Here is a 12,411-nt window from a genome sequence, read left to right as displayed (position 1 = left end):
ACCCCCTCTTTACCTGGCTAACCCCTCCTACACCTGTGCAAGTCCGCCTGCCCCACCTGCTGGCTTAGATGCCCCTCCTCTTGGCCCCCCAGCTCTGTACTGAAATGCCCTGTTTATCTTTCTCCCCTGATCCGTGTTTTTAGGGGCAAAGGTATGTCTTGTTTACCGCTGGCTCCAAACACAAGGCACCTCCTGGACATACTGTAGCTGTTCTTGATGTAAGTACTTGATGAGGAAGGAGAGGGTAGACACTCTCAACTCACTTCTCACTGCTCCCTCTCCGTCCACTGCCCTTCCTCTCCTTGCTGCTCAGCTTACTCTCTCAGAGCCCAGCTCATCGACACAGCCTTCTACATCTCTCCCATCATCCCCCTTCCTGACTTGGCTGAACTTGGATCCTGTATCAGTTCGGGCTTGGTCTATTGGCCTCAGCTGCATCTGAGCCGGGCAGCAGAGGTGCTCAAACAGAACAGGTGAGGTGGATGCACCCAGCCACAGCCCCGCCTGCCACAAGGCCCCATCCAAGAATAAAGGGGAGAAAGGCAGCCTGTTCTCCTGGCAGACTGCAGCAAGCGTGTAAAGAGGCTGGGGAATTCAGCCACCAGGTTGAGAGCCCAGCCTCCTGGGGCCTCCCGTGCCACGTTGCTCCGCCAACCACTGAAATCTCAGGCTTCTGAGCTACAGCCAGTGCCGTGCTGCTTTGGTCCTCAGGGATGGATGAGCAAACAACAGTGCAAAGAACCACAAGAAAACAGAGCCATACACTGGGCCTTGTCCATAATTATTACTATAATGATTTACAAAAAAATTTTTTTCAGGCAACTGTGTTAAATTATTGTACATTTGTGGGAGAGGGAGTTGGGAGTCCTGGCCACAAGGTAAATGAAGACCTCTTCTGTGGGAGAGGTGGGAGGAGGAAGTGTGCCCTCCTCACCCCCACTAGGTCTGACTTGTGATTAAGTGGCTTCCCTTCAACAAATGAAGACCATTCACCCTTCCTGTCCCAGGTACTGGTGTAAAGGACAGGAAGCAGCAAGTCACTGAAGTGCTTTGAAGGGGAGGACGCAACACGCTGCGGCCGCCCAAACCCAGTGCATCCTCTGCTCTGGCTCCAAAGGGTCGGACCCCAGTCCAGACTCCTTATGGGGGACGGAAGAAGACTGACAAGAACTCAGTCTACACCAAGGCACCCATCCAGAAAGATGGGAGAACAGAGTGTGAAAGGGTCAGGGATGCCTAGGTGTGGCCCTCCGGGCTGCTCTGCTGGGTCAGGAAGAGGAGGTGGCATGAGAAGCAGTGGCACCCCCTCCTCCACCCCACTCCGCAAGGCTAGTATACAGGCATCCAGGCACCTAGCCCTGCCGGAGAAAATGGGGGTATTTGGGTGTCTGGCCTTGGAGCTCGGGGCAGCAGAGTCATGGGCCTAATTGGTTCTGCCAAGGGGGACACCCAGAACCGCCCAAAGCTGGGCCCCTCAATTCCCATCTTCCAGCTCAAGCCTCCCATCCATGCAGCTAATGTTACTGTGTGTGCGTGTGTGTGTGTGGGGAGGGCTGCAGGGAAGCATTGTTGCACCACTTGCCGAGGGTTCAGGGCATGCAGGGGGCCCCGAGGCCTAGTATGTGAACCGGACCAGAAAGGGTTAAGGACTCTGGCTCCCCTTTCCTCCCATCTTCCCAACGCTACACCTTCCTCCTTGGGCACTAGAAGGTTTTACGATGAATAGCCCGGGAGCCATCCTCTTCATATTCCTTTTTGGATACCCACATCTTCTTAAAAGTGTCCAGCGAGGCCAGGATGGAGCCACTGTGAGGAGGGAGGGAGAGCAGTCTTGTGGACCTGAGGGCTGAGCCAACCGCCCTCCCTGGGCGCCCAGAGCTCCACTTCCCTTACCTGGGAGGGAAACCCACCCACCTCCACCTGGCCTGGGCCAACCCGGGGAGAAGTGTCCAGGGCACAATGGTCTCCTCCCAGAGCCCTCCCCGTGAGCCCCGCCTCACCCGATCCACGTGGAGTACAGCCGTTCCTGAGGGGCTGAGATCTAGAGGGAGCAAGCGGCAACGTGACTGCCCCACCCCCGCACAGAAGCCCCAGTCCCAGCCTCAGGGAGGGGGGGCCTTTCTCCCAGTGCCCGAGGCCAGGCAGCAAGTGCCTCAGCTGGCAGCAGGGGGAGCAGCAGGGCTGGGCTGGGCTTGGAAGGCAGAGGGCATCTGAGGGTGGTTCTTGCTCTTTCCTCCCTGGGTCCAGGTTGCCCAGCACCCCCATGCCCCATGGGGACTCCCCATAACCTCACCTTGATTTTGACGTCTTTGGGGGCAAGCTTCTTTACTTCACTTAGTAATCGGTTGCCAAAGCCTGTGAACACAAGGCTGGCTGAACTGGGGGTCCACATCCGACCCTTTACCACTAGCTCCCCCGCACCCAAGCTCTGGTGCCCCAGCCCCAGGCGCTGCCACGCTTGTTTTTGCCATTCTTGCCAGGATTAAGGGTAAGGGCAAGCCACCCCAAAGGCATAAAAGATCCAGCAGGATGCCTACAGGTGGGCCCAGCTTCCTTCCTCAGGAAGGCAGCATGAGATAGAACCCCAAGTCACTCAGCTCTGCCCGACCCCTACACTCTCCCTCACGCGCTGCTCTGGAGCCAAAACCGCCTGAAGCAAAGGCAAAGGCGAACGACGAGTCAGGAGGACACGCCTGCCACTTCTACCCAGCAGATGGGCAAACACACACAGTGTCGGGATGGCGCCGGGGGACTCTCGTCCGTAACTGATGGGGGTGAAAGTGGCACAGCCTCTCAGGAGGGAAACTCTGGTGATATCTACCAGGTAACAAATGCACATACGCACCCTCTTACTCAGCAATTCTAGTCCTAGGATTTTTCTTTTAGGTATATTCTCATCACGTGAAGTAACAGTGTATGAGGTCAACCATTGGAGCATCTTTGTGATCAGAAAGAATTTCACCATCCCCAAGGCCATCCGCAGGTTAACAATTAAATGGCACATCCATCCCATAAGGCCAGATAAGAGAACTTACACTCTAGGAAAGATCTTCTGGATGTGGTGCAAAGTCAAAAATACATGGCGTGGAGCTTCAGTACACTAAGGTCTGTGTAAAAAGGGAGTGCTTATTCATGCACAGGTGTTACCTGAGAAACTAACAATTCCTGTGGGGAGGGAACTGGGTGACCAGGACAATGGGAGAAGGCAGCCTTCATCTAATACATTTTAGACCTCGTTAAACTTATCACCTATTTACAAAGTAAACAAAATTTAATTTTAAATCTTTCTCTTAAAAAAAACAAAAACAAAAACTGAGCACCCAAAAATCCAACAGGAAATGGGCCATCTCCCAGGCTTCTAGGAAGTGGGATGCAGTCTGAGGGTCCAGCTGCCCTTGGCCTCCAAGTCATACTACCACCTCCCAATTGTGGTACCTTTGAAAAGTGTGGAGCCACCGGAGAGCACGATGTTGGCGAACAGCGTCCGGCGAAGGTCCATGTCAGACTTGTGGATGGCGAAGGCCAGCACCTCGTGGAGCCCCTCGCTCTCATCCCCTATCAGGTCTGGCTGGAACAGCAACTCGGGGGCCCGGAAACGCGCTGGCCCCACCTTGGGAACACAAGATTGAGGCAGACAGGCCTCCTCCTCCTCCTCCAGGTCCTGGCATCACTCCTGCCCCCGCCCGGGGCCGGCCTGGCAACTTACGTCGAGGGTGCTGCCGTCTGGCAAGGTGTACTGCACCTTCTCTGTCTCCAGAGCCTCATCCTTCTGCGGGCTGATGGACAGGTAGCAGGCCCGCTGCAGTGGGCGGGGACACAGCCCTCAGGAGGCAGCAACCGGGACACCCGCACCCAGGGCTCAACCTTACGCCGGGTCCGACCACCCCCCGCCCCGTTCCCCACCTCCTGCCCTGCGTCACCTCTTTGATGGTCCGGACAACCTCAAACTCTGCCGAGGTGTGAAAGTCAACCCCCTCCTTGCGCAGCTGCAGCCGGAGGTAGCGGGAGACGTCGCGGCCGGCAATGTCCACCCGCATGATGGAGTGCGGCATGGCAAAGCCCTCGTAGATGGGGACGGCGTGAGTGACCCCATCCCCTGAGTCCAGAACGACTCCCGTCGTGCGTCCTGTTGCATACCTGTCACCAGGTCAGCATCCCTTCACCTCAGCCACTGAGGCATGGGGACCTCCTCACCCCTGGAAGGGACCCCGGGACATGTGCATCATCTGGTCTGAAAAAGGGACCCGCGAGACTCCCTAAAGGGCCGGTCATGAGGGGGCTGTCTCTACAGGGAAGTCAGACGCCGGGTCACCCCGAGCAGGAGGCGGCCCCCAGGGAGGACGGAGGTGGAGGGGCCGCGGGGCTGAGGGCGCACTCACAGGCTAAGCACGGCCTGCATGGAGATGAACAGGGCTGGCACGCTGAAGGTCTCGAAGAGCACCTCTGCCGCCTTCTCCCGGTTCTTACATGGGTTGAGCGGAGCTTCCGTGAGAAGAACAGGATGCTGCAAGGGACGCCAGAGTTGCCGGCAGATGCAAAGACAGCATGCTGGCGCTGCAATGGTCCTTCCAGAGAGCCACCCGCCCCTGTGAGCACGTGACGCTGCGGCCTGCCGTCCCTCCCGACGGCACAAGCCCACCATCTGCCGGTAGTTTTACTCTTCCAAAGATCCAGCGCTCCCTGGAAAATTCTGCTCGGCAGCCACGGACTGTGTGGACCCAGGCCCACGCAACACAGAGGCGGCAGGCCCTGACAAAGCCAGAGGAAACGAGGAAGCCTGACTGGGACGCCGCGGGCAGGGAGAGGACACCGCAGGGAGAACCGGGCCCCCCGGCGGGAGGGGCCACTGCCCCACCTCCTCGGAGAAGGTCTGCAGCTGGTCCTTGGAGTAGACGTACTGCCAGATGCGCTCCATGTCGTTCCAGTCCCGCACCACGCCGTGCTCCATGGGGTAGCGGATGGCCAGCAGCCCCCGGTGCTCCTGCGGAGGGGGGAGGCCCGCTGTGGCACCAGACATTCACCCAGCAACTGCTCCCTGCCCGCCTGGGAGCTGCCCCTTCATCCGCTCGCCGGGTGTCCCCATGCCCTGTGACAGGTCCTGAACCCAGCACAGGCTCATCTGTCCAACTGCTTCTCAGGCTCTCAGAGCCCAGCCAGTCTCCAAGGCCAGGACCAGAGAGGGTGGCAGAGTGCTCCCTCCCACCCTGCAGTCCCCTCCCTCCCTCCACAGCCCTTCGTCCTCTACACTCACGGCCAGCACAGCCTGACCTCCATCCCCCACCACTTCAGTGCCAGGAGCCCCCACGTAGCCCAATCCTACTTGGTCCCCTCCTGCGGTCACGTGCTGCCACCGCTCCTCCCAGGCACAGCTGGATGCCGTGAGCCACCTCTTTGCGCCTCTCACGCGGACCTACCCTTCAACTTCCCCCCAAACGTGCCCCTTCCTGCCCAGCGCCACTCGGCCTCTCACCCACAGCCGCGGCTCCTCCTGAGAGCCCCATTATCTGCACACCGAGCCCTCGGCACCCCACACCGTAGACACCCCAGGTGCCTAAACTGCACTTGCCTGTTATCTCTGCCACCCTCACCCCCATTCACTCCTCCTCCCAAGGGCCTCATCTGGCCGTGCAGCCTCTAGGTGTCTCCCCAGCTGGAGCACAAGAGCTGGCCCTCTCACTCAGGTCATCAAGTCCCAGTGATTCAGACTTTTAAGTCACATTTTAACCAGTTCTTTCCTTTGTAGTTTCTAAAAGACAGGGCATGTGAAATGGTCTAACTCTGCTGCCCTATACAGGAACAATGGCCCCATCGCACAGAGCAAAGGGACCATGGTGCAGTACCGCTGAGCTGCAGCCTGGATCCTGGAGCCAGGAGGGCACCCAGCAGATGGCCTCAGAGAACAGATGCCCAGGGCCCTCTCTGGCGGTACAGCTCTGATCACCAGTCAAGGCTCCTGGGACAATGAAGACCCAAAACCCAGAAAAAGGCAGGCTCCACAGGTATTACCTCTGCTTTTGGTCCAATGAAGAGGTCCCCTTCCAGGGCTCCAGCCATCACCCGCATGTGTTTGGGGCGTCCGACACTGCGAAGACAGGAGAGGTCAGGGAGGTGGGCAGGGGGCACAGCTGAGCCCAGTCCAGGAAGACCAAAGTCCAACTCCAATGTTCAAGAGGGTAACTGTACTCAAAGCATCAGGAGGTGGCCACGGGGCAAAGGTCAGAACCTAGGCCTATGGGCCATGGGACTACAGAGTAGGCCTTGGCAGGACAGAAGACTCAGGGTCAACTTCCCCCCAAACGCTCAGAGAAGACGAGGTGTTACTTCCATTTCCCACCAGCCCTCCCAGAGACAGCTGAGAGCTCTGTAATGTCAGCCCTGGCAGAGGGTCAGCTTCTGTAGCCACGATGACTCAGCCCACGCTCTTGATTTCAGGAGGGCAGACCAAGGCGGGGTGGCCCCAGGGAACTGGGCTGTGGCTCCCTCGTACACCCCTCTCTCACTCAGTCAGTCCTGCCCCTTCCCACTGCCAGGGCTTCCAGAACAGAGATGCAATTCTTGGCAGAGTGTATGGGCTACCATTACAAAATCTGACCCAAGTTCCCTGCACATCAAGAGGAACCTTTAATTACATTCAACGTGAGTTCAAAAGGAAAGCTGAGGCCCCACTGGATGCTTTAGGCTGGCTCTGTCTTGATATAGCCAGCCATTTCAGGGGCCTTAGGACTCCCTCACCCCGGCTTGGGCCACTAAACCCTAAAACCTCCCGGATTTGAGACGAGACACGGCCGAGGGAAAACTTCCCGATGGGCTACAGTGGCCGGAGGAGCACTCCAGGCTTTCTCCAGGTTTCACCTCCCCCTTACCTCTGCCACCACTGGCACCATTCAGGCAAAGACCCTCCTTGACTGAACAAAATATTTTCTAGAGTCTGAAAATAAATGGGCCCTGAAGAAAACACTTCCCGGGAGGAAGGGGTGGTATTAACTCCCCACTTTTTCCTCTGAGTCTAGGTCTCTCTCCTGGAGATGTCTCTCTCTTATTCTTGCTGCTGCTACCACACCCTGTCCCGAGAGGAATGCTGGTGGCTTCTCCTCCTTCCTGGCCAAAGGAGGGACCAAAATTAGCCTCCAAAGAGGAGGGGGAAGCCCAGAGCACATGTCTTCTCCTTCCAGCACCCTTAAGAGCAACAGCTTCACAAATCTGGAGTTTTCCCTACAGGTGGGGACAAGAGTTGGCCTCAAAGAGAGCTGTGACACAGGACCCACGTTCTCTGCGGAAGCAAACCGAAGGGTTAGGGATGCTGCCTGAGAAACACTTACTAGTTTGGGAAACAGTATTTGGGAATCTGGTCTCCTGCAAAGCCAGCCTTGATCACCCCCGAACCCTGCAAAGAAAAACAATGTTTAGCTCCCAACATTCACCTCCAGATGAAGGCAGTGCCCTGCCATGGAGAGGGCTGCTGCCCCACCATGGCAGCCCGGGGTGGCAGCCTGAGATCCTGCCAAGAGGGCAAGGCCATTTACAAGTACACCAGTGGTACAAAACCGGGAGCGATTTTGCATCCCCTCCCCCAAATTTGACAATGTCTGGAGACTGGGGAGCGGAGGCTGCCACTCGCTTCTAGGTAGAGGCCAGGGGTGCTGTTATACATCTTAAGAGGCACAGGACAGCCCCACATAACCAAGAATTATCTAGGCCAAAGTGTCACTAGTGTGGAGACGGAGGAACCACGAAGTACATCCTCGTCTGTACACTCCAAGGTCAGCTCCAGGCAGGAGGACTCCATAGCAGCACAAGCTACTCCCAAAACCCAGCTAGAAGCAACCCATAAGCTTTTTGCAACACTCTCTGGCACCCTCCCCTCAGCAACCACGGGCCACATACAGGACCCGCTGGGGAAGATCACTGGGTTCACTGGGACAACTGGCACCTATCCTCAAGTGGCTTCTCCAGAGACTACAGGAGGACAGCTTGGTCTTGCCACTGCTCCAGCATGGAAGCTGGACTTAGAATATCTTAAAGGGAACCTGGCATCTAGAAACCTCCCACTCACTGCAGGAATGAGCATCTCAACCTCTCTTCCCATAGATCTCCATCACAACCCTTGGGGTCTGCAGAGCAGAAATAAACATCCCCAAGTTACAGAGGAGGGGCTGGAAGCCCAGAGGAACCAAACAGGTTGCCCTCTAAACTCATTAACTTGTTGATTAGCCCGCCAAGTAAGGAACTGGCCTGATCTTTCCTGTAGCCTGGTGGAGAGCATGCTCCAAGCCCAGCTCTAGCCTTATTAAACATCCCCTGCTGTGACTCAGGGCACGTACATGGGTACTCCAAAAAAGACAGCCGTTCAGGGATTACAGGGAGACAGATCCCAGAAAGAGAAGTGAGTCATTATCAAAAACTCCAAGGCCCACACACCAGAGGCTGATACCCAGCTAGGGGCAGATCCACAGATCCCTGCCCTTCATTTTCTTCCCGTGGACCAGAAAACATGCTGAGCCCCAGTGCTGAAGGACAAACCACAATGAAGCCAGGCAACTTTCCTCTGAGGTTTGCAAACAATGTTCCCAAACTGCTATGGGTCCTGGGAAGAGTAGTCCTGAATTCTCTCCACTGCCCTGCCGGCTGTGGAACTTCTGCTTGGCTCGGGGAGCACTAAGGGGGAGGGTCAAAGTAGCCAAGTGGCCAGCCAGGTGGTGGCGGCTATGTGGTGGGCAGAGCTTAACCTGCATTTTCGCCAGTCCCAGGAAAAGGGCGCAGTAGGGCCTGCCCACTCTGGTAGTGCTGCCTGGGGGTGCAGCACTTGGAAAGAGCTGTTGTAGAGGACCCCAGGCCAACCTTCTCCAAAAGATGGGGCCAGCAGTGTGCAAGAGGGCAGCCAGGGCCACAGCCTGAGAAGAGGTAAAGGGGCTGGGGTCGAAGCCTGCCCAGCAACCCCACTCTCAACTGAGAAAGGTCCGGGGTGCCTCGGCCGGGCCGCCCGACTGTCACCCCACCTCTCCGGATGCTGACCAAGGGCCGCCAGAACGATGGGACCCCCTTCTTCTCCGGACCTCCCCGCCCGGCTCAGGGAGGGCTCGGGCTGGGGTTCCGCCGCGCCAGCGGGGGGCTGACCCCGTGGCCCCAACTACAGGGCCAGGTGGGTACGCCGGCAGGGGTGGCGGGCGGGCAGTGAGCTAGAGGGACCAGCCGAGTCTGTCGGGGGTCCCCGCGTGCACTCCCGCGTGCACTGCTGCGTGCGCCCTCCCCCCGGCTGCCGAGCCTCACGTTGTCGATGACCACGGGCTGGTTGGCGATGATGTCGTAGGACTCCATGGCCGGGCCGGGCCGGCCCTGCCCAGCAGGCGGGCTGCAGGAGTGACCAACGGCGGCCTGGCCCGCTGACGCGGACAGCAGCGGCTCCTGACGCGGTGCTGCGCCCCTCCCACCCCGAGCGCGCAGCCTACGCAAGCCCGGCGGAGATTTCTGGGGGGCGGGCCCCGCGGCCAATCACCGCTCCCACCTGGGCAGATTGACGGCGGGCCCCCGGGTCCCGCGGCGGGCGAAGGGGCGGGGCCGCCTGTCCTGGCCAGCCAATGGAGACGGCCCGGAGGAATCGCTGGGGAGCTTCCAAGGTAGGCTGCACCGTGTGTGGGGTGACGTCATTGCCCCGCGCTTAAGGAGGACGCGGTCAGAGAGCGGTGGGCTGCTAGGTCGCTTGTCCAGGGAGACTGCTTTCCCGAGCTTCAGCACCTCCGACCACGCTTCTTCGTGAGCTCGCCGTCCCCGAGGAGACCGGTGGTGGATATTTCACCCAAAGCATTTCTTTATTGAGCACTGAGGAGGATCCTTTTACTTGTAAAAACGACAGTTTCGTGGCAACGGTAGCTGGAGTGAATGGAACACCTGCTATGTGCTTGCGGAGCACTCCTACCCACTTTACATAGATTACTATATTACACCCTTGCAATAACTGTATGAGGTATTATTATTCCCATTTTACAGATTTGGGAACCGAGGAGGCTCACGCGTGTGTAACTTGCCCAAGGTTATCCAGCTGGCAGCAGCTGGGATTAGCTTGCGGTCAGCCTCCAGCCGCGTTGGGGTCAACTGCTGCAACAGGGCAAGAAGATACCGAGTCCTGAATTCATTGACCAAACTGAGCCATAGTAATTTGCCGCTCTGTATAACTTTCCCACTAGACTGTGAGATTAAATTCGGTAAAATTGAAGCACGACATCATACAGAAGAGTGCAGAAATCGTAAATGTACATTTCAGTGAATTATTAACATGTGGACACGCCCGTATAACCATCACTGAGTTTAAGAATCAGAGCATGACCAGCTCCCTGGAAGCCTCCCACCCCTCTCGTTCACTGCCCTATTCCTCCTCCGAGGTGACCACTATCCTGCATTCTACCGGTCACCACAGGTTAGTTTTGACTATTTTGGAATTTTATGCAAATAGAATCATAGGTAGGTGTTCATTTGTATTTGGTGTCTATGCATTCATAAAATGGGTCAACGTGCAATTGTTTAAGATAATGAAGGAGTTATATATAATCTGATATGAAATACATCAGGACATATGGCTAAGTCAAAGCAAAGAAAGCCAGTCACAGTGTCCAGAATGTTCTATGTGTGAATGGCTCTGAAAAGTGTATGAGGCACCTTCAAGACTCTTTAATATGGGAAAGGGGCCACCATAAATGTGGGGAAATGAAGGGCAAATTCTTTTTACAATGTAAACTTTTAAATTTTGGTGTTTTTAACTTGTTCTGTGTCTCTCTGCTTTGCAAATAAGATCATCTATACCATTTTTTCTAGATTCCACATATATGTGTTAATATACGATATTTGTTTTTCTGTCTGACTTACTTCACTCTGTATGACACTCTCTAGGTCCATCCACATCTCTACAAATGACCCAATTTTGTTCCTTTTAATGGCTGAATAATATTCCATTCTTTATATGTACCACATCTTCTTTATCCATTCCTCTGTTGACGGACACTTACGTTGCTTCCATGTCCTGGCTATTGTAAATAGTGCTGCTATGAACATTGGGGTGCATGTGTCTTTTTGAATTATGGTTTTCTCCGGGTATATGCCCAGTAGTGGGATTGCTGGGTCACATGTATATCCACTCTTTTTTAGATTCTTTTTCTTAACCCATTTTTAAGTGTACAGTTCAGTGGTATTAAATACATTCATAATGTACAACTATTACCACCATCCATCTCCAGAAGTTTTTTCACCTTATAAAACTGAAACTCTATACTCATTAAACAGTAACTCCCCATTCCCCATGTGACAGAACTTCCTTCCCTTTTACAGCTGAATTATATTCCATTGTATGTATATACCACATTTTGCTTATCCATTCATCTACTGATGAATTCTTGGGTTGCTTCCACATTTTAGCTATTGTAAATAACACTGCTGTGAACATTGGTGTATACATACCTCTTTGAGACTTTGCTTTCAATTCTCTGGGATATATAACCAGATATGGGATTGCTGGATCATATTATAATTCTATTTTTGATTGTTTGAAGAACAGCCATACTGTTTTCCATAGTGGGTGAATCATTTTTCATTCTCAACAACAGTGCACAAGGGTTCCAGTTTCTCCACAGCCTCACCACACTGGTTAGTTTCTGTTTTTGTTTTTGTTTTGGATTGTAGCCATCCTAATTGGTATGAGGTGGTAGCTCATCATAGGTTTGATTTGCATTTCTCTAATGATTCATGATGTTGCGTATCTTTTCATTTGCTTATTGGCCATTTGTATATCTTCTTTGGGTAAATGTCTATTCAAGTCCTTTACCATTTTTTTTTTTTTTTTTGGGCTGTGTTGGATCTTCGTTGCTGCGCGCGGGCTTTCTCTAGTTGCGGTGAGTAGAGGCTGCTCTTTATTGTGGTGCGCGGGCTTCTGATTGCCGTGGTTTCTCTTGTTGAGGAGCACGGGCTTTAGGTGCACGGGCTTCAGTAGTTGTGGCTCACGGGCTCTAGAGCACAGGCTCAGTAGTTGTGGCACATGGGCTTAGTTGCTCTGTGGCATGTGGGATCTTCCCGGACCAGGGCTCGAACTTGTGTCCCCTGCGTTGGCAGGCGGATTCTTAACCACTGCGCCACCAGGGAAGTCCCATTTACCCATTTAAAAATTTTTTTTTCTTTTTTTTTAGTGGCAATTAAGTCCTGAGTTTAGTTTTATTTATTTATTTATTTATTTTTTTGCGGTACGCAGGCCTCTCACCGTTGTGGCCTCTCCCATTGCGGAGCACAGGCTCCAGATGCGCAGGCTCAGCGGCCATGGCTCACGGGCCCAGCCGCTCCACAGCATGTGGGATCTTCCCGGACCGGGGCACGAACCCGTGTCCCCTGCATCGGCAGGCGGACTCTCAACCACTGCGCCACCAGGGAAGCCCT

General features: G+C 54.9%; 1 protein-coding gene across 1 annotated transcript; it reads right to left on the bottom strand.

The window, feature by feature from the left end:
- Positions 1–762: 762 nt before the first annotated feature.
- ACTR1B (actin related protein 1B) lies at positions 763–9,519 on the bottom strand. The gene is made up of 11 exons (XM_029232452.1): positions 9,268–9,519; positions 7,320–7,384; positions 6,007–6,082; positions 4,856–4,981; positions 4,380–4,504; positions 3,921–4,137; positions 3,707–3,799; positions 3,436–3,610; positions 2,294–2,355; positions 2,001–2,041; positions 763–1,806 (listed from the first exon to the last, which is right to left on the bottom strand). The coding sequence occupies exons 1-11, from the start codon at positions 9,313–9,315 to the stop codon at positions 1,704–1,706; spliced, it is 1,131 nt and encodes a 376-aa protein (XP_029088285.1). The 5' UTR covers positions 9,316–9,519; the 3' UTR covers positions 763–1,703.
- Between the last annotated feature and the right edge of the window lie 2,892 nt (positions 9,520–12,411).

The sequence above is a fragment of the Monodon monoceros genome, unplaced genomic scaffold, assembly GCF_005190385.1.
Source record: "Monodon monoceros isolate NGI ecotype Baffin Bay Population unplaced genomic scaffold, NGI_Narwhal_1 Super_Scaffold_19, whole genome shotgun sequence".
In the NCBI taxonomy this organism is placed as follows: Eukaryota; Metazoa; Chordata; class Mammalia; order Artiodactyla; family Monodontidae; genus Monodon; species Monodon monoceros.
The sequence above is the reverse complement of the archived record's forward strand: the minus strand, read 5'-3'. Positions and strand labels throughout refer to the sequence as shown.